At 37.6% G+C, this 24,270-nt stretch overlaps 1 protein-coding gene across 2 annotated transcripts in view; it reads left to right on the top strand.

Annotated features, from left to right (window-relative positions):
* Positions 1 to 24,270, top strand: part of Tax1bp1 (Tax1 (human T-cell leukemia virus type I) binding protein 1) — a 70,238-nt gene that overhangs the window by 36,063 nt on the left and 9,905 nt on the right. The window contains exons 8-15 of one of the 2 annotated variants that reach the window (XM_013024451.1): positions 1,720 to 1,905; positions 5,026 to 5,250; positions 5,957 to 6,103; positions 9,052 to 9,181; positions 10,901 to 11,001; positions 14,185 to 14,310; positions 17,030 to 17,101; positions 23,323 to 23,497. In XM_013024451.1, coding sequence (XP_012879905.1) covers positions 1,720 to 1,905; positions 5,026 to 5,250; positions 5,957 to 6,103; positions 9,052 to 9,181; positions 10,901 to 11,001; positions 14,185 to 14,310; positions 17,030 to 17,101; positions 23,323 to 23,497 — 1,162 coding nt within the window. Of the gene's footprint in view, positions 1 to 1,719; positions 1,906 to 5,025; positions 5,251 to 5,956; positions 6,104 to 9,051; positions 9,182 to 10,897; positions 11,002 to 14,184; positions 14,311 to 17,029; positions 17,102 to 23,322; positions 23,498 to 24,270 lie in introns of both variants that reach the window. The other variant, XM_013024450.1, reaches the window with a different exon arrangement.

The raw sequence follows: 24,270 nt of genomic DNA, 5'->3' as shown, positions 1-24,270 counted from the left end.
TCTTTAAGTCTAATTTTACAAAATATCCCCACTGCAAATGAATTTCACCTTTTGAGACTTCAAAAGGTGAAAAGCATTCCTGCAGAAGAATAGTAAGTTAGCTTAATTGTCAATGATGTAAGTGGGAGAATTTAATAGCTAATAGGCATTTCCTATAGGCTTTTCTAGATGAGGAATTTCAAGCTTCATATCAAGCCACTTTTGTGACTTTAAAACTGATTATTGCAAAGGTGTTGGCCACTGGCAGTTTCAGAGAATCACTTAACATTCTGTACTTAGGAACTGGGATTAGTTATTCAGCTTTTTCTTCATTTAAAAAGTAAACTAGGGGCTGGGAAGGTGGCTCAGTGGTAGAGTGCTTGCCTTGCATGCTTGAGGCCCTGGGTTCGATTCCTCGGCACCACATAAGCAAAAACAAAAAAGCCGGAAGTGGTGCTGTGGCTCAAGTGGTAGAGCTCTAGCCTTGAGCTGAAGATCTGAGGAACAGTGCCCAGGCCCAGAGTTCAGGCCCCACGACCTGACCACCCCCCCCCAAAAAAAAAGTAAACTAAAAGAAGTAATTAGTGTTCTTTCATACTCTTAGAACAAGATGCCCTTGTTAGTGGACTCATCGACACCAGTACTTGACATCGAGTACTGCATTTGATTTATCTCTTATGAGCAAATCAACAGCACCTGAAGCTCATTGAAAAATCAATCATATTTGGGTTGGTTCATCAACAAATGTGTATTTAGGCATAAGGACAATATAGTGCTCTTCACATGCAAAAAATTGAATTGAGATGCTTTTTAATGTTTTCTTTCTAGTTTTCCAGACTCTGTCCATGTCCTTATATTTGAATAATCTGTAACCTAATGTTTCCCCTCTCCCAAAATAACCAAATCATTTATATTTGGAAGAGAATCATTTATATTTTGGAAGAGAAGCAAATGAAAGGAAGTGTCTTTAGAGATGTAGTTTAGACTTTAGAATCAATCTCTGTGGAATTTTTTTAACTTAGAAAAGCTGTGATTTTCATATATATATATGTATGTGTGTGTATGTATGTATATATATATACATATATGTGTATATATTATATATATATATATATATATATATATATATATAAAAATATGGTTGAGGTAGTCATTTGGAGGACTTTGCTCTCAACACTTGTTCCTTCCTTTATTTTAATTTTGGTTTGTATTTTATTTTATGTTATTTGACTTTATGTTGCTTTTCCATTTTCCATTTTTTATTTTTCTGTGGCAAGTCTTACTGTACAGGCTAGCTAGGCTGTACTAGCCTAGAACTTGTGATGTAGGTCGTGTTAGCTTCAAAATTGAGATCCTGTTCCAGGCTTTCAGGTACTGGGATTTCAGGCATGTACCACCATACCCAGTTCTTTTTTTTTTTTTTTAATTAGAACTGTTTTGAAGTAGGGAAATTTTTTCTATTAGACATAAATATCATGCCACTATTCATCTCTAACTTAGGTTATGGCATTAGAAAGAATATTCTTTTTCTTTTCTTTTTTTTTTTTTTTGCCAGTCCTGGGGCTTAAACACTCAAGTACTAGCTCAAAGCTAGTACTGTACCACTTGAGCCACAATGCCACTTCTGACATTTTCTGTTTATGTGGTACTAAGGAATAGAACCCAGGTCTTCATGCATGCTAGGCAAGCGGTCTACCGCTAAGCCATATTCCCAGCCCAAATTTCCAAATGCTGTTACAGGTGCACTTGAAGAATACAGAAATAGAAAATACAAAGCTTGTGTCAGAGGTTCAGACTTTAAAGAATTTAGATGGAAACAAAGAAAGCATGATTACTCATTTCAAGGAAGAGGTTGGAAGACTGCAGTCGTGTTTGGCTGAAAAGGAAAATCTGCAAAGGGCTTTCTTGCTTACAACCTCAAATAAAGTAAGTACTTTCTTTGGTGGATATGGAGATTTTAAATGTCTCTATTAAATGTGTGTAATTTGATTGCTTTTATTACATTTTCACTTGTTTTTAAAGTTTACCCATTTATTTATTTTGAAAAAGTTGAAAACTAAAAGTTGAAAGAGCAGAAGAGTGAATAGTTATTTTGCCATTCTTTTTTGTTTTCTTTGTTGGAAGTACTAAAGTTTAAATTCAGGACTTTGCTTGCTACTTAGCCACTCTATTGCTTAAGCCATGCCCCCAGCCCTTGCTTTACTTTTCAGCTAGGATATCTAGTTTTTGCCTAGCTGGTCTCAGACTGTGATCCTTTTATGTATGGCCTCCCATGTATTTGGGATTACAGGTATGCACCATGCCTACCTTGATTGAGATGGGCTCTTGCTAGCTTATTTTATTTTTATTTTTTATTTTTTGGGTCCGGTCGTGGGGCCTGAACTCTGGGCCTGGGCGCTGTCCCTCAGTTCTTCAGCTCAAGGCTAGCGCTCTACCACCTGAGCCACAGCACCACTTCCAACTTTTTTCTTTTTGCTTATGTGGTGCTGAGGAATCGAACCCAGGGCCTCAGGCATGCAAGGCAAGCGCTCTACCACTGAGCTACCTTCCCAGCTCCCCTTATTTTATTTTTTAATTGTGTCAGTATTGGAGCTTGAACTCAGTGCCTGAGTGTTGTTTCTGAGTTTTGTGCTCAAGACTAGCACTCTGCAGCTTAAGCTACAGCTCTGCTTCTAGCTTTTTGGCAGTTATTTGGAGATAAAAGTCTCATGGACTTGCCTGCCTGGCCAGACTTTGAACCTTGATACTCAGATCTCAGCCTCCTGAGTAGGTATGATTATAGATGTGAGCTACTGGTATGTATTTCCAGTCTTGCTTTTTGTTACTTATTTTGGAGATAGATTCTCAGGGACTTTGTTGCCTAGCTTGGCTTTGAACCAAGGTCTTTACCTTCCTGAGTAACTAGGATTGCAGGCACGAGCTACTGGGTACCTGGCTTAATTTGTTCCATTCTTATTAGGTTTGGTAATCTTTTTTTTTGGTAGATCATAGGGCTTGAACTCTGGGCCTAGGCACTGTCCCTCAGCTCTTCAGCTCAAGGTGTGCTCTACCACTTGAGCCACAGTGCCATTTCCAGTTTTTTGGTGGTTTATTGGAGATAAGAGTCTAACGGAATTTCCTGAATGGGCTGGCTTTGAACCTCAATCCTCTGATCTCAGCCTACTGAGTAACTAGGATGATAGGCATGAGCTACCAGTGCCTGGTAATTTTTTTTTAAGTTAGATTTGCTTGTTATTGTAGATAAGCTTTTTCTTTTTCTGATTATTAAGAAATCTTTGAATAATACTTGGAGATTATTTAAACATCCTGTTCTTTACTCAGTTGGTGGGAGGACATTTATTTTACCAATACTATCTTTTACTAGTTATAAAACAGGATTTTGGGTTTAAAACTTTTAATGTAGCTGGGTGCTGCTGGTGGCTCACACTTGTAATCCTATTGAATCAGGAGGCTGAGATCTGAGAATCCTGGTTCAAAGCCAGCCTGGGCAGGAAAGTCTGTGAGACTCTTAACTCCAATTAACCACCAGAAAACCCAAAGTGGCACTGTGGCTGAAGTAGTAGAGTGCTTCCTTTGAGCTGAAGAACTAAGGGACAGCACCCAGAGTTCAAGTCCCATGACTGACCAAAAAAAAAAAAAAAACCCTAAAATAAATACCAAAAAAACCCCCACCTTTTAATGTAAATTCTGTTTTGTGTTTTTGTAATGTAGAACCGTAGATTAATACTGTACTAGATGTCCCTTTTTAGTTAGGGAGTAGGAAACTTGTGTTTTCTAGGCAAACACTCTTGAGCAATGTGGTCAGTTTTTTTGTTTTATTTTGTTTTTCACTCAGATAGAGTTCTGAAATTTTGTCCAGGGGTGGTCTCAGGCTGTGATATTCTTACCTCTGACTCCTCAGTAGTGTTGATTATAGCTGTGTACCACAATGGAAAAATCTTTAAAAACATTTTTTAAAATTACTTTTAAGTAGTACAAGGAGGTTTCAATTCAGATTGTCAGATGTTTGTTTGTTTGTTTTTATTGGACATGGGGTCTGAACTCTGGGCCTGGGCGCTGTCCCTTAGCTCTGCAGTTCAAGGCTAGCTAGTGTTCTACCACTAGAGCCACAGCACTACTTCTGGCCTTTTCTGCTTACTTGGTGCTGAGAATCGAACCCAGGACCTCATGCATGTGAAGCAAGCACTTTACCATTGAGCCACCTTCCTAGCCCTATTTATTCAGTTTTAATTTTTGCCACTAACTGGGGCTTGAACTCAGGGCCTCAAACTCTTGCTTGACTTTTTTTTTGCTTATGCCTGCTACTACCACTTTAAGCTTTGACTTCATTTCTGGCTTTTGCCAGAAATTTGGATATAAGAGTCTTTTGGATTTGTGTGACATGGCTGTCTTCAAAACATGATTCTCAGATCTCAGCCTACTGAATTACTAGGACTATAGGTATGTGTGAAAAAAAAAAAATCTTTAAACCAAAAATTTTGAGCCAGGCACTGGTGGCTGATGCCTAATCCTAACTACTCAGGAGGCTGAGATTGGAGGATTATCATTCAAGGCTAACCTTGGCAGGAAAGTTTGTGACACTCTTGACCACCAAAAAGTCAGAAGTGGAGGTGTAGCTCAAGTGGTAGAACTCTAGCCATGAACAAAAAAACTCAGTGAAGTGCCCAAGCCCTGAGTTCAAGCCCCAGGACTGGCACATACACAAAAAAGAGTTTTGAAATTGTTTTATGATAATTACAAAAAATGAGGGTTAATTTTAGTTGCAGAGTTTGGAAGGATCTCATTCTTTGCATTTTGGAGCCTTCTTTCAGTCAAGACTTTAAGCTCTGGTGTGTGGTCTAACGTCTTATACTGCAATTCTTCATGAATAAATTAGTGGCAATTTATCCTTTGTAGGGTAGATACATGGTGAATGAAAAAAAGTCTTCAGTTTTTTTATAACATCTTATACATAAATCTTCTGATCAAAAATATGTTTAAAGCTAGTTTCTGCTGCTTTTTTATTTATTTGAGTGACTTATAGCTTTATTTTTCCTTTCTCCTTAGGAAGATGCATTTGTTTTAAAGGAGCAACTTCGCAAAGCAGAGGAACAGGTTCAGGCAACTCGACAAGAAGTTGTCTTTCTTTCTAAAGAACTTAGTGATGCTGTAAATGTGCGAGATAAAACAATGGCAGATTTACACACTGTGCGCCTGGAAAATGAGAAAGTGAAAAAGCAATTAGCTGATGCACTAGCAGAACTTAAACTAAGTGCTGTTAAGAAAGAACAGGTAAAATAAGTTACCTTTGAGGCTGGGAAGGGGGCTCAGTGGTAGAGGGCTTGCCTTGCATGCATGAGGCTGTGGGTACGATTCCTGAGCACCTCATAAGCAGAAAAAGCCGGAAGTGGCGCTGTAGTTCAAGTGATAGAGTACTAGCCTTTAGCTGAAGAGCTGAGGAACAGTGCCCAGGCTGAGTTCAGGCCCCACGACCATCCAAAACAAAACAAAAGTTACCTTTGAATTACTCAGTTGATCCATAAACCACTGTGAAGTCCCAAGTCAGGTCACATTCCTTATCAGAGTTTTACATTTTTCCATTCATTTTGCTTAATCATTATGACCCTTTGGGTTGAAATTAAGCCTCAAGAAAAACTTCTGTCAGCACATTTCCTCAGGCTAGTAAAACCTCTATTAAATATGTTTGATGTCAGGTATATATTGCCTTGTTTGGAACTTCTTGTTTACTAGCTATATAAAATGATATTATGGTTATTTACAAGAGTAATAATTGCTCCTCAGGAGGTAGATTATTTTCCTCTAGTTTTTAAAGGAATCTTAGTTTAAGAATATAAAGCTGGATTTATTAGGAGAATTAGTGTGGCTCTGTAGCCAAAACAATAAAAATTAAAAGCCAGAAGAAAAATGTGAAAATGAAGTTGAGATTTACTATTACATTATGAGGTGTGAGGGCTCTTTTTTTCTTTTTCTTTTTTAGGAGAGAAATGGTACACTGGAACATGAACTACGAAGAGAAGTTGAAGATCTGAAACTCCGTCTTCAAATGGCTGCAGATCATTATAAAGAAAAATTTAAGGAATGCCAGAGGCTCCAGAAACATATAAACAGACTTTCAGATCAGTCAGTAAGTATCACTGGATACCTGCATAGTAATTTTCCTCATCCACTTTTTGTTTATAAATAACATATATAATAATACATATATAAGTATTATAAATAAGTTGTCTTTTGATTTCAAGCCTTTGTTTTAATAGTGTTACTTTCAAAACAGCCATCCACATATGAGTCATGGCACCAAAATATGTTACCTTTTATTACTGCTAATCCGAAAATGATATACTTAATCCCTTGGTTCTCAATGTACCAAAATTCATTATGGGAAATTTAGGGCAGTCAAGTTGACCTTGGTTCTTCTGTCCAGCAAGAGAAAAATTCAGGCAACATACAAGCATAGTAGAGATAACAGGGAACTTTATTAGAAAGGAAGTATAGCAAAGAACAAGACAGTACATGCCGTAGATAAGCCATGGGGAAGACAGTACTTCAGCTCATCTTTCTTGTTACATGACATTGGAGTCCCTGAAAATGGCTTTTTGATTGCATGGGTCTCCTTTTTGTTTCCTATATAGTTGTGGCACCTAGTGTCCTGTTCCTTATTTCCTCATTCTTTTATCCTTCTTACCCTCCCTCCCTCCCTCCCTCCCTCCCTCCCTCCCTTCCTTCCTTCCTTCCTTCCTTCCTTCCTTCCTTCCCTCCCTCTCTCCCTAGCTCACTGCCCCCATTTCATTGTCCAGGTTTTGGTTTACCAGCTTATCTTGCTATCTGCAAGATGTATAACAATTGTTTTTTCTTTTCAAATCAGGAGGTTTTTTGTTTTGTTTTGTTTGTTTGTTTGTTTTTCTAACAGAAGAACCAGTAAATGTAGCACAAGCTTCAGCAAGAACGAACAAGAGAAACCATTCTCTTCTTAGATGATTATTCTTTTAAGTTCTTTTTTTTCTTTTGTTTTTTCCTTTTTTGGTACTGGGGATTGAACCAAGGATGTTGCACTTGCTAGGCAAGTGCTTTGCCACTGAGCTACATCCCAGCCCTTAAGTTCTTGATTAATATCTTTATCACTTAAAACTCTCTCTATATTATTGAATCTCTTATGATAAAGTTATTTGTCTTTGTTGAGATTCACCATTGATCCATCTCTATGGTTTAGATATCACTGCTTTTTTCATTGTCTTTAGTGAGTTCTTCTATTCATACCCAGCAGATAAAGAAAAATTAAGCAGTGCTAGCTTAGTTTTCTGTATTTCATTTGAGAATAGGTAGGCAGATTTGTAGTAAAGCACAGAAAATTATTTGGATTTGTATATTTATGGATCTAAATAATATGTAAATATGAGATGTGATATGAGATATGTGAAGGACTCTTGGGAGTGTAGAAAAAACACATTTAAAATCTGGAATTGAAAGTAGACCATCATTGTCTTGGAATATGTGGTACATAATGCTATTTTTCTGGTCTTAACTATTAATCTGAAAGCAGACAAAGGGAGTATATAGTTTAGTGGGAAGGCTTTTGTGAACAACATAGTTTATGTGTTTTATGGAAAGATTTTGGTGGCCGATTTAAGGAAAACTTGAGATTGCGAGATATCTATGAATGCTTCTTCTTTGTCACTAGAAAATGTTTTTTTCTCTCTCCTTTCTTTTCTTTCTCTTTCTTCTTTCTTTCTCTCTTTCTCTCTCTCTCTCTCCCCCTCCTCCTCCCTCTCCCTTTCTCCCTCTCCTTCTTCCCTTCCCTTTCTCTCACATGGGTTTCTTTTCTTTTTTTTTTGCCTGTTGTGCGGCCTGAACTCTGGGCCTGGGCACTGTCCCTCAGCTCTTCAGCTCAAGGCTAGTGCTCTACCACTTGAGCCACAGTGCCACTTCCAGCTTTTTCTGCTATGTGGTGCTGAGGAATCGAACCCAGGGCCTCATGCATGCAAGGCAAGCACTTTATCACTGAGCCACCTTCCCAGCCCCCCTCCCTTTCTCTCTTTCTCTTTCTTTCTCTCTCTCTCTTTCTCTGTCAGTCATGGGGCCTGAACTCAGGGCCTGGGCACTATCTCTGAGCTGTATTTGCTCAAGGATAGCACTTACCACTTGAGCCACAGCACCACTTCCAGCCTTTTCTGTGTATGTGGTACTGAGAATAGAACCCAGGGTTTCATGCATGCTACTACGCAAGCCTTCTGCCACTAAGCTACCTTCCCAGACTGAAAATGTTTTCTTTTGCATTTAAATTGATGAAGGTATGTATGACTTTAGTCTTTTGACTCTTTTTACTTTATTTTTAATGTTTTGTTAGTACTGGGGTTTGAGTTTGGGACAGTATACTTCCTAAGCAGTTGCTCTACCACTTGAGCTATGCCTCCAGCCATGTTTTTTTTTTTGTCAGTTGTGAGTCTTCAACTCTCAGCTCTTTAGCTCAAGGCAAGTGCTCTACCATTTGAGCCACAGCACCACTTCGGTTTTCTGGTGGTTCATTGGAGATAAAAGAGTCTCATAGACATTCCTGCATGGGCTGGCTTTGAACTGTGATCCTCAGATCTCAGCCTCCTGAGTAGCTAGGATCACAAGGCATGAGCCACCGGCTCCCAACCCTACTGTTGTTTTAAAAGCCAATAAAAACTTGGCTGGAGCTGGGTGCTGGTGGCTCACGCCTGTAATCCTAGCTACACAGGAGGCTGAGATCTGAGGATCCTGGTTCAAAGCCAATGGGGGCAGGAAAGTCCATGAGACTCTTATGTCCAATAAACCACTAGAAAACCTGAAGTGGCTCTGTGGCTCAAGTGGTAGAGTGCAAGACTTGAGCTGAAGAGGGACAGCACCCAGGTCCAACAAAAAAAAAAAAACAAAATAACCCGACAGCAACAAAAAAAATCAGTAACAAAATCAGCAACAACAACAACAAAAACAGTAGCTGTGCAGACTTTCAGACTTCCCTTTTGTGATTGTTTACATATTTACTGAAGGAAAGTATTATGACTAAATTTGTGGAGATTTTGCAATTGTTTACAATGAATTCATTTTGAATAGGCCAATAATAACAATACTGTCTTCATAAAGAAGATTGGTAATCAGCAGAAAGTGAATGATGCTTCAATAAACACCGACCCAGCCACATCTTCATCTGCTACAGATGTAAAGCAACCACTACATTCTGCCGGTAAAAAGTCTACTTTTGCTGTTGGAAAGTATGCTAACTTACACTGGCTCTTCCATGTGAGACTATCAGGGTGCTTGTTAAAATCCTATTTGTGAGGGAATGGAAAAAAGGGAAAAGTGGTGTAAGTATAGTAATATGTTTGAGTGTGAACATACAGAACATGAGTGTGAACTAATATTCATATTGATGCTTTGATTATGCATTGAGTAGCCCATATAATGACACTGAAGATTTCCTAACACTAAAATTGAATTTTTACTTTATACTGTAAATCTATGAAATTTTGAAGAACTTTATTTGTAATCTTTTAATTTTATAATTCTGTAGAGCAAATATTTATTATTTGTTCTTACATTTTTTTCTCTCCCCCCTTTTCACGCCCCCTAGGGTTTGATTTTGGGGGCTGCTTTGGGGGGCATTAGAGTACTTTTTTCATTAGTGTACCTGTTGGCTGGTGAGTTACATTTTTAATTATACAAATACTGTAGTATAAATTAGGAACATAATAAACCATGTGATTGATAGGAAAATTTGAATAAACTCTAGGTTTTCCCTTTTTTTCTTTTCTTTCTTTCTTTTTTTTGTCAGTCACGGGCTTGAACTCTGGGCCTGGGCGCTGTCCCTCAGCTCTTCAGCTCAAGGCAGTGTTCTACCACTTGAGCTACAGCGCCATTTCCAGTTTTCTGGTGGTTTTTATTGGAGATAGGAATCTCACCACACGGTCTTTCCTGCCTGGCTGGCTTTGAACCATGATCCTCAGATCTTAGCCTTCTGAGTAGCTAGGATACTAGCTAGGCGTGAGCCATGGACGCCCAGTTTGCCTTTTCTTGTTTTTTTTTTTTACCTCCCTCTTTTACATAAATCAGAGATTTGACAGTAGGAAAGCCAGTACTAAAGAAAGCACATTTCTTTGCTCAGTGTGGGGCTAATTGATACTATAGTCTTTTTGAACATAAATATCCTAGACCATTAAGTATTAAAGAATTTTGGTTTCCATAGGACAGACTCTGGCCTTCCATTTTTGTGTCCTCTTCATGAGTATCACTTTTCTGAAATGTTCAGAATCAGAATTGTTTTCAGATTTCAGTTTTTTTTTATATGTTAGGACATTTGCTTAGATTTTTAAACTGGTTGATTGTTTCTGTTCTGAAAATCTGAACTCTGAAATGCTATTTTCAGTATTACAGTAGTGTTAAAAATATTTCTAGTTTTGGAGCATTTTTTTCCAGTGAAAGTTGAATTTCATATTTTAGAATTAGTGATGTTTAACCAGAAATGTTGCAGAGTACTCAGTAAACTTTGTGAATGATAATGAAGTATTAGAAGAATGATTTAAAATATATTCTCAAGAAGATAGGTTTCTTATTCTTTTTAATAAATTATATAAGGAGAACAATATTTGAACATTTTGGAACTATTTTTAGCAAATTATAAAATACAGTGGCTTTTTCATTATTAGATGTGGCCTTGGTTCCATCCTAGATTATTTAAAAGTTGTTATGTAAAAATGATCATATTCATGAGACAGATCCTTCAGTATTATAACATATACTATGTAATATAATATGATGTATATTATACTAATATATGAACACTATATACACACACACACACACACACACACACACACACTAGCTCTTAAGTATTTCTGAACAGGATAATAATATAAAGGGCAAATACTTTTTAACAAACTCTTAATTTTATACCTTGTTATAGCAGAGAAAGATTTTGACATGCTAACGAAGGGTCAAGTCTGTGAAATGACCAAAGAAATTGCTGACAAAACAGAAAAGTATAATAAATGCAAACAACTATTGCAGGTCAGTTACCTCCTTCTTAAGTGAATGTGGGTTTATCAAATATCAATGTCTTAGTCTAACTGTTGCCTCTGTTGAACTGTATCCTAGGGATGTTCCATTCTCCATTCCTTTCTTATATCTACTTTCACTTTTAGAGTTTTGGGCCCTGTAGCTACAGGTCTGTAGCATAAAATCATGATTCTGTAGTCAATATTTTCTGTTAACATAGTGAAATGTCCTTGTTTGGATAAAGAACAGTTAATTGAGATTATAACCTCAGAAGTAGAGAAACTGAATTAGAGGAATTTAAGGTTAGCCCAAGTTATATAGCAAGACTGCCTCAAAAACAAAACAAAATCCCCAGACATGAAGCTTTATTCATACATACTGTTCAGTTTTGTAGCCTTCTTGATAACATACGTTCCTGAAAGTCACTATTTATAGTAGAGAGGAAAGTTACTTTGTGTGACTTTGGTTTAACTAGATTTTTGTGTTTGTTTGCATGTGGTAAGAATGCTTTTTTAGGTCTACAGAATGAAATTTATAGCTCACAGTTACTATAGTAATTTAAAATATCTTTGGTACTTAAAAATAGTATCTTTCAATTGAATTTTGAACTGTTTTTCTTTATTACTTGGGAAGAAGCTTTTGCAAAAGAGGTGATTAGTACTGACAGTGTAATAGGTTCACTTTGGTAAAATTATATAAAATGAAACACTCTTTTTTTCCTTCCCCCTTGCAGCATAATTATTTTGAGAATATACCAAGTTCTTTATATTGTTCATTCCTCTTTATTACTGGTATTATAGCCTGTTATATGACTAATATAATTTGTTTATTCACCAGTGGATGGGCATTTGGGGTTGTTGTTGATGGTTACAAATAAACTTGCTATGAATATTTCTGTACAAGTTGATTGGACCTAACTGCTTTTGTTTGTCTTAGTATCTGGGAGTGAAATAACTAGTTGATTTGGTAGTAGGTGAATGTTCTAAAGAAAATTGTTTTGCGGGTCTGGGAAGGTGGCTCAGTGGTAGAGTGCTTGCCTTGCATGCCTGAGGCCCTGCCCTGGGTTCGATTCCCCAGCACCACATAAGCAAAAAGAAAAAAAAGCCGGAAGTGGCGCTATAGCTCAAGTGGTAGAGCGCTAGCCTTGAGCTGAAGAGCTGAGGGACAGTGCCCAGGCACCATGACCGGACCCAAAAAAAAAAATTGTTTTGCATAGTAATATTATACCATTTTTTGTTTTGTAGTCAGTGCAATGAGTATGTAATGGATATGTCAGCATGGTTTTAATTTCTATTTCCACTTGATGCTGGACTTCTTTTTCTATGCTTGTCAGTCCTTTCTTTTATATATATATATATATGTATATGTATATATATATATGTATATGCATGTATATGTATATATGTATATTATATTAAAATGAGTGTTCAAGTCTTTTGCTATTTAAAAATTATATAATTGTCGTATATTCTAGAGACAGTTCCTTTCTCTAATTAATATATATGCTTAGATACTTTCTTTTTGTGTGTAGCTTGATTTTTTTATTCCTTAATGGTGTTTTTAGGAAATTAAAATTAAATTTTGATAGTGTATCAATTCTTAAATATTTTTGCCCTTTAGAATGTATTTTCACATATTCTAAAGTGATAAAGCTTTCTCATGTAATGTCTTCTGGGAGATTTTCATTTTTTTTTTTTTTTTTTGTGGTGCTAGACAAAGAGCGTATCACACACACTAGGGAAAAGCTATACTAGTGAGCTATACTTTAAGGCTTTACATTTAAGTCTTTGAACCCTCTTGAGTTAGTTTTTGTCTATGGTATGAGATACAGAGTATATGGCATGGAGCTGATCTTGAATGATCACTTCAAAGATATTTTCTTTCTCCACTGAATTGCTCTAAGTACATTTTTGAACTTCACCATGAAAAAATAAATTCAAAATACAATTAGCCTATTTGTCATGATTTGTAATTTTATGATGTTTTGGGTTATAAGAAAAAGCAGCCAAGGGCTGGGAAGGTGGCTCAGTGGTAGAACGCTTGCCTTGCATGCATGAGGTCCTGGGTTCGATTCCTCAGCACCACATAAGCAAAAAAAAAAGCCGGAAGTGGCGCTGTGGCTCAAGTGGTACAGCACTAGCCTTGAGCTGAATTACTGAGGGACAGCGCCTAGGCCCAGAGTTCAGGCCTCAGGACTGGCCCCCCCCCCCCCCAAAAAAAAAAGCAAAAGCAAAAGCAGCCATTATAAATTATTTTGATTTCCTCCTTTTGCAAAAATTAATATATACTTACTGTGAAACTTTATGGCATTACAGATACAAAGAATAGTGATGATACATAGTACTTAAGTGTTCCTAATCACCTAATATTATTTGTTTTATATTTTTCTGTAAACACATATACATTGTATGTAATTATATAAAACAACTACTAAAAAATAGGATTATGCTACATATTTGGTTTTTGCCACATGCTATTTTCAGTTATATTTTGAATTAATGTAGTGTCATTTTTTCCTATCAATTTATACATCTACGTGTGTGTGTGTGTGCGCGCGCGCGCGCCCAGGCGCCAGTCCTAGATCTTAAACTCAGGAATTGGGCACTGTCCACTTCTGGCTTTTTTTTTTTTGGCATGGGTAGAGAGGTAGTTTATTGGTGATCCAAATTTCATGGACTTTCCTGCCCATGCTACTCTGAATACAATCCTCAGATCTCATTTTCCTGAATAGGATTATAGGTGTGAACAACCAGCTCTCCGCTGTACTTTGTTTTCTTTAAGTAAGTAATACGCTATTACTTTTTGTGGATATTGAATGATATATTCATTCTTGTGCCGATAAATATTTGGCCATTTCCTTTTTTCTTTTTTTTGGCCAGTCCTGGGGCTTGAACTCAGGGCCTGAGCATTGTCCCTGACTTTCTTTTTGCTCAAAGATAGCACTCTACCATTTGAGCCACAGTTCTACATCCAGCTTTTCTTGTTTGTTTGTTTTGGTTATGTGGTACTGAGGAATTGAACCCAGGGCTTCATGCATGCTAGGTAAGCACTTTACCAGTAGGCCACATTACCAGCCTGTCAATTTTTATACTATTAATATTCTAATAAACATTTAGCATGTATCTAGGTATGTTTTATGGATGTATGTTTTGTATGGATTTTAAATCTTTTTGTAATTATACTAATTTTGTTTAGGATGAGAAAACCAAATGCAGTAAATATGCTGATGAACTTGCAGTAATGGAGCTGAAATGGAAAGAACAAGTGAAAGTTGCTGAAAATGTAAAACTTGAACTAACTGAAGTAGAGGATAATTATAAAGTAAGTTTCTCCATTGTTTGCAAACGTGAGGCATAATACTTAGCTGTACCTGATAATTTTAAAGACATGTTACCTTTTTTTTTTTTTACCAATATAATGTATATGTCTTCTTTTTTGGTATTGGTCCTGGAGCTTGAACTCAGGGTCTGAGTGCTATTCCTAATCTTTTTTGCTCAAGGCTAGTGCTCTCCCACTTGAACTACAGTTCTACTTATGTCTTTTGGGGTAGTTATTGTCTCATGGACTTTACTGCTTGGGCTGGCTTCAAATCACAATCCTCAGATCTTAGTCCCCTGAGTAGCTAAGGATTAAGGTGTGAGCCACTGGTTCCCAGCATTTATTGTACATTTTGAAGGTTCTTTTTAGTCAAACTTTTAATATTAAAGTGTTAATATTTTAATAATAACAAATATTTAGGTTATGTAGCCTAGGTTAGCATTGAACTCAGTCTTGATTCAGTAGCCCACTCACCTCTAAATGCTAGAATTGTAGGCATGTACCACCAATACCTGGCTCAAGTATGGAATAATTTCTTTAAATTGCTTATGACCTATATTACACTTCAAAAATGTAAACATCTCAAAGTATTTAACATTTTTATGAAAATTTTATTAGAAAAAGAAGGGGATAATGAAATGATCACTTTTCATCTTTAACAACAAGCAAACTTGCTGGCTTTAGTGGCTCACATCTAAATTCTCAGCCAGTTAGGTGTATGAGACCCGAGGATTCTGATTTGAAACCAGCTGGGTAGACAACTCTGTGAGCCTTTCATTTCAAATTACCAGCCAAAAAAAACCCCCCCAGAAATGGAAATGTGGCTCAAGTGAAGTAGTAAAGCGTCAACCTTCAGTGAAAGCCAAGCAAGAGTATGAGGTGCTTAGTTCAAGCCCCAGTACCAGCACCAAAAAAAGAGAAAAAAGATAGAAGCAAAATTAAATGATAAAATTTGGGCTGGAAGCATGGCTTTAGTGGTACAGTGCTTACTTAGTAAGCGCAAGACCCTGAATTCAAACCTCAGAACAGCTTCCTCATACATGCACAAAAGATAGATTATAATTAGCCATCACATCCATACATTTAAAGCCACAATACTAATGTATATGGATATTGATTTTTCAGTTTTTAATAAATGAATTATAATCAGTGTAACTATAAATACATAGCATAGTTTATTTACAGAAGAAAATATTCATAAAAGCCAGCTTAGAAAAAGTAGACTTGGAGCATTTTACATCTCAATTAAAAGTACAAATTTGGAACTTGGGAAAGAGCATGGTCATAAGTTAATGTCTGTGGTTTATTTCCATGGGTTTGATAGTTAGAAATGTGAAGAAAACTTTCAGAGAGAAGAAACATGGTAAAGTACTCCTATTTGTGATTGGGAAGAAGTAATAGTTCTAAGAAAAGAAGGGGAATGTGGTTGGGAAGAAGTAATAGCTCTAAGAAAAGGAAAGGGAATGCTGTTTCACATAAGCCAAAGGAATAGTTTGTTTTGTGATAGACTGGACAGGTATCCAGCTCCAAAGATTTTTGTTGTTGTTGTTCAGTCCTTGGGCTTGCACTCAAGGTCTTGAATTTAGAGCTTAGGCACTGTTCTTGAGCTTTTGCTTGTCAAGGCTAACTACTACTACAGCCCTTGAGCCACAGCTCCACTTCTGGCTCATTTTGGTGCTCAATTGGAGATAAGAGTATCATGAACTTTCCTACTTGGGCTGGCTTTGAACCTTGATCTTCAGTTCTCAATGTTCTGTGTAGTTAGGATATAAACCACCAGTGCCCAGCAGGAGTAAATCTAATACTACAGAGATTAGTCAATAATGACAAGTTAGAAACCAAATACCAAAAACTGAGGAAAATGCATGGATTTGGCAATAGGTATTACTTTGATAGGATGGTGTAAAATCTCAAGTATAAGGACAAAACAGATAATGGAAAAAAATTGAATTACGTATGGTAGGGTATACCTGTAATTCCAACACTTGGGAAATGGAAGCAAGATGATTTTGAGTTTGACATCAGCCTGGGATATGTAGGTAAGTGAATTGTTTTGATATAACAATATAAAATGAATCTGAAGTATGAGGAGAAATTAGATAATAGAGAAAATGTACTTAGGTATGGTAATTGCATGTCTGTAATTCCAGTACTGGGGAAGTAGAAGTAGGGAGAATGTGAGTTTGAGGTCAGCTTGGTCTACATAGAAAAATCCTGTTTGGGGGCTGGGAAGGTGGCTCAGTGGAAGAGTGCTTGCCTTGCATGCCTGAGACCCTGGGTTCGATTCCTCAGCACCACATAAGCAAAAAGAAAAAAGCCGGAAGTGGCACTGTGACTCAAGTGGTAGAGCGCTAGCCTTGAGCTGAAGAGCTGAGGGACAGTGCCCAGGCCCAGAGTTCAGGCCCCACGACCGGACCCAAAAAAAAAAAAAGAAAAATCCTGTTTGAAAAATCAACCAAGCTTAGTACCAATAGTTTACAACTATAATCAACTCAAGATGCGTAGATCCAGATGATTTCAATTTGAAACTCACTGGGCAGAAAAGATGAGACTTTCCAAATTAATCAGCAAAAAAAAAAAAAAAAAACCAGGTTTGATTATTGTCAGCCAGCCCACAAGCCAAACCAGTTGGAAGTTCTGAGTTCAGACCCCAGTTTTGCACTCTCCACTCCCCACCGAACACAACAAAACAAAACAATAATGATAATTTCTTTATTTTCAGCTTCAGTTGGCAGAGAAAGACAAAGAAATAAACAATCTGACTTCATATTTGGAAAACCTCTCTCGAGAGAAGGTATTGAACAGTGTACTGTAAGAAAAACAATGTTGAATGGCTTTTAAATATTTCTCCTAGGGCTGGGAAGGTGGCTCAGTGGTGGAGTGCTTGCCTTGCATGCATGAGGCTCTGGGTTTGATTCCTCAGCACCACATAAGCAGAAAAGGCCAGAAATGGCGATGTGGCTCAAGTGGTAGAGCGCTAGCCTTGAGCTGAATTGCTGAGGAACAGCTCAGGCCCAGAGTTCAGGCCCTGTGACTGACCTAAAAAAAAAAAATTAGCTTATAAGAAAAATGCTTAAGTTAAAAATTACTAGTTTGGTATTTGATTTAACAAATTTTTATAATGCTGAAATTTAAGAGTCTAGTTATTTTAAAAAATTATGTATGAGCTATTTCAACTTTAAATGAAGTAGGAAGCTAGCTGTAAAGTGACTTATAGTACCACATGATACTGAAACAGAGTACATTTGTGATGTAAAGATGCTGTAGTGCCACGTTTCTGAGTGGTGGTTTATAGTACTTTTGGTGCATCCCCAATCCTTTTTTAGGATCTGTGAAGATAAAGCATATCATAAACATAGTCCAGTATTTTTTGGATGTTTTCCTTCAATCAAATATTAAAACTTAGACACCTTGTGTCTTCCATTTGAACTTGGTGCCTACTAATGTTTACAAAGTTTTATCTAATGAGACTGGCTATAATTAATTACACAACAAAAATATATCTAACTCAATGAACCAGGAATTTCCAAATCACCAGAAATAGTTATACTTGGTAAAAGTATAAGATAAACCTCAAGGTTGGATGGGGTTACTGTGGTGCAAAAATCCTTGTTTTTCAACTCCACCTCATCTTCCACGCGTTTCCTCTGCCTATTATAAAGAAGAACCTCATTTAATCTTCATTTGGTGTTTCAGCAGCAATTTGTCGGTCATGGGGCTTGAACTCTGGGCCTGGGCACTGTCCTTACGCTCTTCAGCTCAAGGAGAGCGCTCTACTGCTTGAGCCACAGCGCCACTTCTGGTTTTCTAGTGAGTTTTTTTTATTGGAGATAAGAGTCTCATGGAGTTTCCTGCCTGGGCTGGCTTTTAACCGCAATCCTCAGATCTCAGCCTCCTGAGTAGCTAGGATTACAGGCGTGAGCCACTGGCGACCGGCCCATAAAATGTTTTGTTAGAATAACCCAGAGAAACATTCATGGTTATTATTAAAGTTTTATCATAATTGGTACAACTAAGAAACACCCAATTGGAAGAAGTACATAGGACAAGGTTGTGAGGCAGAACCTTTTTGCTCTTTACAGGTATATCATCTAGCTGGGAAGTTACCTAAGCTTGGTCCTTTCAGAATTTTTGCCTGAGGTTTCTTTACAGATAGGGTTGATTTAGCTTGGCTAAAGCATTATGTAAGTGATTTAACTATATTCAGCTACCACCTTTACAGGTTGGAGGTGGCCACCAGGATGAGTGGGAGAATGTCCTGACATTTTCAACCTTCTAATCATGCTGTGTGCTTTTATTCCTTCCAGTGACTACCCCTCCCCCCCTTGAAACTGTCTGAGAGCTTACTCTGTTACCTCATAAACATAAGCATAGGTATCCTAGTTCTGGAAATTCCAAGGTTTGAGAAGCCTTATGTCAAGAACCAGGTTAAAGATCAAACACACACACAGACACACACAGTTGTTGTTGTTGTTATTATTACTTTTATTATTATTATTATTATTAATGCCAGTCCTGAGGTTTGAACTCAAGACCAGCACTCTACCACTTGGTCCACAGCATCACTTCTGGCCTTTTCTATGTATGTGGTGCTGAGGAATTGAACCCAGGACCTCATGCATGCTAAGGTGAGCACTCTATCAAGCCACATTCCCAGCCCCTAACACACAGAATTATTTATACCACTGTTTGTTTTAAAGCTTATTTATTTTTTATTTTTTGGGGTCCGGTCATGGGGCCTGAACTCTGGGCCTGGGTGCTATCCCTCAGCTCTTCAGCTCAAGGCTAGCGCTCTACCACTTGAACCACAGCGCCACTTCCGGCTTTTTTATTTTTGCTTATGTGGTGCTGAGGAATCGAACCCAGGGCCTCAAGCATGCAAGGCAAGCACTCTACCACTGAGCCACCTTCCCAGCTCTTAAAGTTTATTTTTATGTTAGTCTATACATCCATTATGTCCTATCTCTATAGTATCTATTATTTTACTTCCTACCAGTCATCTTTTTTCCTATCTAATAATCATCAATATGATACTTAGTCACTGGGTAATAATTTATTGACTTCACTAACTTCATGTTCATATAATACTTTTGGTTCATGGGTATACCTTCTAGCAGTTCCTAATATGGCAGGCATTAAACATTGTTGTTTTTGAACATTTATTTTCTTTCTAGAACTTAAAGATCTAAGCTCATCTAGCATTTTGTTTTTAAATCCTATCTGTGAAATCAGCCATTTTGGTGAGAAAGCAGCTATCTTCCTACCCTAGAATCAGTTGACTCCAAGGAGTTTTCCTTCTGTACAAGTGGGGAATAATATTTAGATACCAAAGTAATAGCCTATAATTTTTTCTCATTATTTCTGGTACTTATTGCTTTTAGATCTTTTCAGTGGATAGAGCTAGGAACATTTCTATTTTAGGTACCCCAAGTTCTGGTCCAAGCTTACAGCATTCTTCCTTATATTCCTCTTTTCTATTTGTGTACTCCTTCCACAATGAGCTTCTCTGTAATACCACACTTCTTTTTGTTTTACTAAACATAACAAAAACACACTTTCAGAATTACTAATCAATATTGCTATGACAAGGATATGTAGAAGAGAGTAGAAGGTAATGTTCAATCCTTTTGCCCCAATTATTAACAGATCTGTTGTATGTGCTTTCCTTCTCTCCTCCTGACATTTCCCATTTGTAGTACACTTGTTTCTGATTGGATTCAGTTTCAGGCACTTTACCCCTATACTTGGTTATTGTTTATTATTCCAGTGTGCAGTGCATTCTTGTGTTTTCCCAAAGCCTAAATTATATAGAATGTATTCCCAGAAATATAAGTTTCCCATGCCAGTTAAATTCCATATTACCCTGATAGAGTGTAAGTTCTCTTGTTTTTTTCACAGTAAGTACATGGTTTTTATTTCCCTTTGGTTTTTCTTGAAACAGTTACCAGATTGTGCTAATGTATAGTTGAAAACTTTTCCTTTGTTATTAATAATTTGGAAGCAGATATTTTGAGGCTCTGTATTTTGTTCCTCATCAGACTTTTCACCTAGTATTTTTTAGCATTTATTAATGATCTTCTAACTCCATCATTCTTTCTGCATTGACTATTTGGAATTTTTCTGCAAGAATGAGTTATCTTTCCATTTTCCTTTATTTGTTCATTGATTTTTGTAGTGTAGCTTCAGAGATTCCTAATTTATTCAGTAGATTGTAATCCATCACAACCAGTTTGCTACTCAGATCACATTATCTTTTAACTAATAACATTCCATTTCAAACTAGCTGTTGTGGCCTTTTAATATAGTCTTCATTATTCTTGAGCCCTAACATTTGCAGTACAAAAAGGCAGTCCAGGTTCATCTTGTAATTTTCCTGCCCCAATCTTTTCTCCTAGGAACACTGTTCCTTTTACTGGAGCATAGACTTTAGAAACCAAAATCCATGCATTTGGTGCACCTTCATTACTTCTTAAGACTTGATGTGCATTTGTGTCTTTGTCTTTGTCCATTTAAAATCAAATATCCCTGCCATTCCCTTCCCCTGCCAAAAAAGAAAAAAAAAAAAAGAAACTTCTGCAAGTAAATACTGATGTATCATTACAGTTAAGTTCTGTGGTTTTTCTGTGAGATAGGAATCCAACTATGACAAGCTGGTCCTCTGACTCTGGATGTCTTAAAGAACTGGAGTGAAGGTGCTAGGTCGACTTTAGTGTCAGAAAGTATAGATGTACCGTTATGATTACTCTAGAATTTGTTTCAGTATTCATTTTCTTGAGGGTTATTGGACTGAGGGACATACTTCTGCTTTCCTTCTCCTTTCCCTTTTTTCCTCTTTCCCACTTATGTGTGTGTGTATGTATGTTTGAACTTAGTGAATTTGGGGAATTTGCTCTTTGCACTTAAAACAGTCCTTTAGCCTCTTTTTTTTTTTGGTCGGTTGTGGAGCTTGAACTCTGGGCTCAGGCGCTATCCCTCAGCTCTTCAGCTCAAGACTAGTGCTCTACCACTTGAGCCACAGCACCCCTTTGGGTTTTCTAGTGGTTTATTGGAGATAAGAGTCTCACGGGACTTTCCTTCCCCGGGCTGGCTTTGAACCATGATCCTCAGATCTCAGCCTCCTAAGTAGCTAGGATTACAGGTGTGAGCCACTAGCACCCAGCTTTTCTTCTCTTCCTCCTCCTCCTTCCCTCTTCTTCCCTCTTATTCCTCTTCCTTCTTCTTCCTCTTCCTTCTTCTTCCTCTTCCTCTTCTTCCTCTTCTTCCTCTTCCTCTTCTTCTTCTTCCTCCTCTTCTTCTTCCTCTTCCTCTTCTTCTTCTTCTTCCTTTCTTTGATTCAGGTAAAAAGCTATTTGTTTAAATTGTAGGCAGTGTGATCTTTTAAAATAGCCACAGGCCAGGTGCCTGTGGCTCATACCTATAATCCTAGCTACTTAGGAGGCTGAGATCTGAGGATTGTGGTTTAAAGCCAGCCTGGACAGAAAAGTCCAAGAGCCTCATTTCTCATTAGCCAAAAGCAGGAAGTGGAGCTAGGGCTCAAGTGGTAAAGTATGCTAGCCTTGAGTGCACTAAACTTAAGAACAGCACCCAGGACCTGTGTTCAAGCACCAGGACCAGCATGTGTGCATGCACACATACATGCACCCTCCTCCTCTACCCCACCTTTTCTCTCTCTCCAATGGGCCTTCTATTCACTTGAGGTAATATGCAAAAGTCCTAACATAGCTTGTGATATTTTATATAATGTGGCCTCTACTTGTCTATCTTGTTGCATCTTCAGACACAATTTCATATTCTGAAATGTAGAATATAGATTAGTGGATTTTCAAAGTGGATCTGACATGGAATTTACCTGTATCACTTGTTAAGACAGATTCTAGGACCCATTCCAGAGTCAGGATTTCAGACAAGGTCTGTCAGGGGGCTGGAGATCTCAGCCTCCTGAGTAGGTAAGATTATAGGCGTGACCCTCCAGGGTCCAGCTCAAATAATCACTGTTGTTATTGGTGGTGGTCGTTGGGCCTGAACTCTGGGCCTGGGTGCTGTCCCTCAGCTCTTTAGCTCAAGGCTAGCACTCTACCATTTGAGCCACAGCGCAACTTTTGGCTTTTTCTGCTTATGTGGTACTGAGGAATCAAACCTAGGGCCTCATATATGCAAGGCAAGCGCTCTACCACTGAGCCACCTTCTAAGCCCAAACACCACTTTCTAGTGAATATTTTTAAAAAATCTTTCCTGAGCTAATAGAGTTAAGATTCTCATCTTTTGTTTGTTTCTTCTTTCTTTTTCTTTCTTTTGTTGTGGTGGTTGTGAGGCTTGAACTTGGGGCCGGGGCTCTGTCCCTGAGCTCTTTATGCTCAAGGCTGTCATACTACCACTACAAGCCACAGCACCACGTCCAGTGTTCTAACTCTTAATTAGAGATAAGAGTCTCAGACTTTTCTGCTTTGTCTGACTTTGAAGCACAATCTTCATTTCTTAGCTGCCTGAGTAGCTAGGATTATAGGCATGAGCCACCAGCACCTGGCCATTGTTTCTTATGTATAGAAAAATATAACTCATTTGAATATTAACTTCATATACTACAGCCTTGCTTCAATTGACCCATTCTACTTTTTTAGATACCATAGGAATTTTCTTCATATGTAACAATATCTGAATAAAGAACTTCTTTTTAGTCTGTCTACCTTATTTATTTTTTAAACCTTAACCCTGAGTTAATTCACTGTTTATTTTGAACAGGAGAGAGCAAAAGAACTATTTGTTCTTAAATAGTATTATTTAGTTTTTCAGCATTTAGGTTTTCTACAGGCTTTATTAAGTTAAAATTGAGAAAGTTCTTTTTTATTCTACCTGGCAAACATTTAAAAACATATGAGTGACTGTTGGATTTCTAAAATGTTATATCTGTATCTATTAAAATGATTATATGAGTTTTTCTCTTTATTCTATGTTAGATGTTTAATGTTGCCCTTGGAGGCTTCCTTACTTCATCTTTCTTTTTGTTGTTAATTTTAGGAGCTCAAAAGGAGTTTAGAAAATCAAATAGAAAGGAGCACGGAAGGTCAGAGCCCCCAGCAAATCTCACAATGTCTCAGCACATGCTCAGAGCATAATGGACATATTCCTGTTCTCCTGAATGCTCAGCCAGTTCTGCAGTATGGTAACCCTTACACAACCCAGGAAATAAGAGGTCATTGAAGTGTTTTTGGCTTTGGGCTTAACTGAATTTGGAGATTTTTTGTTTTTGTTTTTTTTTTTTTAGCTTGCCATTGGATTAGAGAACTGGAATAGAAACATTCTGTTTTTTGTTTTCAGTTTTAATGTTTAATGTTGGTGGCATCATGATAACCATAAATGTGTAGTCCATTTTTTTTTTATTTTCTTATTTTTATTTTTTTTTGCTGGTCATGGGGTCTGAACTCTGGGTCTGAGCGCTGTCCCTCAGCTCTTCAGCTCAAGGCTAGCACTCTACCACTTGAGCCACAGCGCCACTTCTGGTTTTTTCTGTTTATGTGGTGCTGAGGAATCGAACCCAGGGCCTCATGCTTGCAAGGCACGCACTCTACTGCTGCGCTACCTTCCCAGCCCTAGTCCATTTGTTTATTACTTATTGTTCAGTTGTCTTGCACCATTAGGTTTAACAATAATTTTTTTTTCTTTGAGATGGAATCTGTGTATTTCTGTCTGGATCCTTTTGCCTTAGCCTTCTGAGTGTTGGGATTATAGGCTTATGCCACAGTGCCTAATTGGCTTTACTGCCTTTCCTCTTCCTCACCCTTCTTTCTTAGTCCCCAATGATTTTTTTGTTTTGGTTTATTTTTCAGTGCTAGTTACTGAACCCAGAGCTTTCAGATGATAGGCAGTTGGTCTACTACAGATCCACACTCCCATCCCCAGGTTGCTTCCTGTTCATAGTATTTAGAGATCATAGTACTTAGTATATAGGAATGTAAATTTTAGTAA

This window comes from Dipodomys ordii, unplaced genomic scaffold, assembly GCF_000151885.1.
Source record: "Dipodomys ordii isolate 6190 unplaced genomic scaffold, Dord_2.0 Scaffold76, whole genome shotgun sequence".
Classification (NCBI taxonomy): Eukaryota; Metazoa; Chordata; class Mammalia; order Rodentia; family Heteromyidae; genus Dipodomys; species Dipodomys ordii.
Note: the sequence above shows the minus strand (reverse complement) of the source record. Positions and strands in the feature narration are given on the sequence as shown.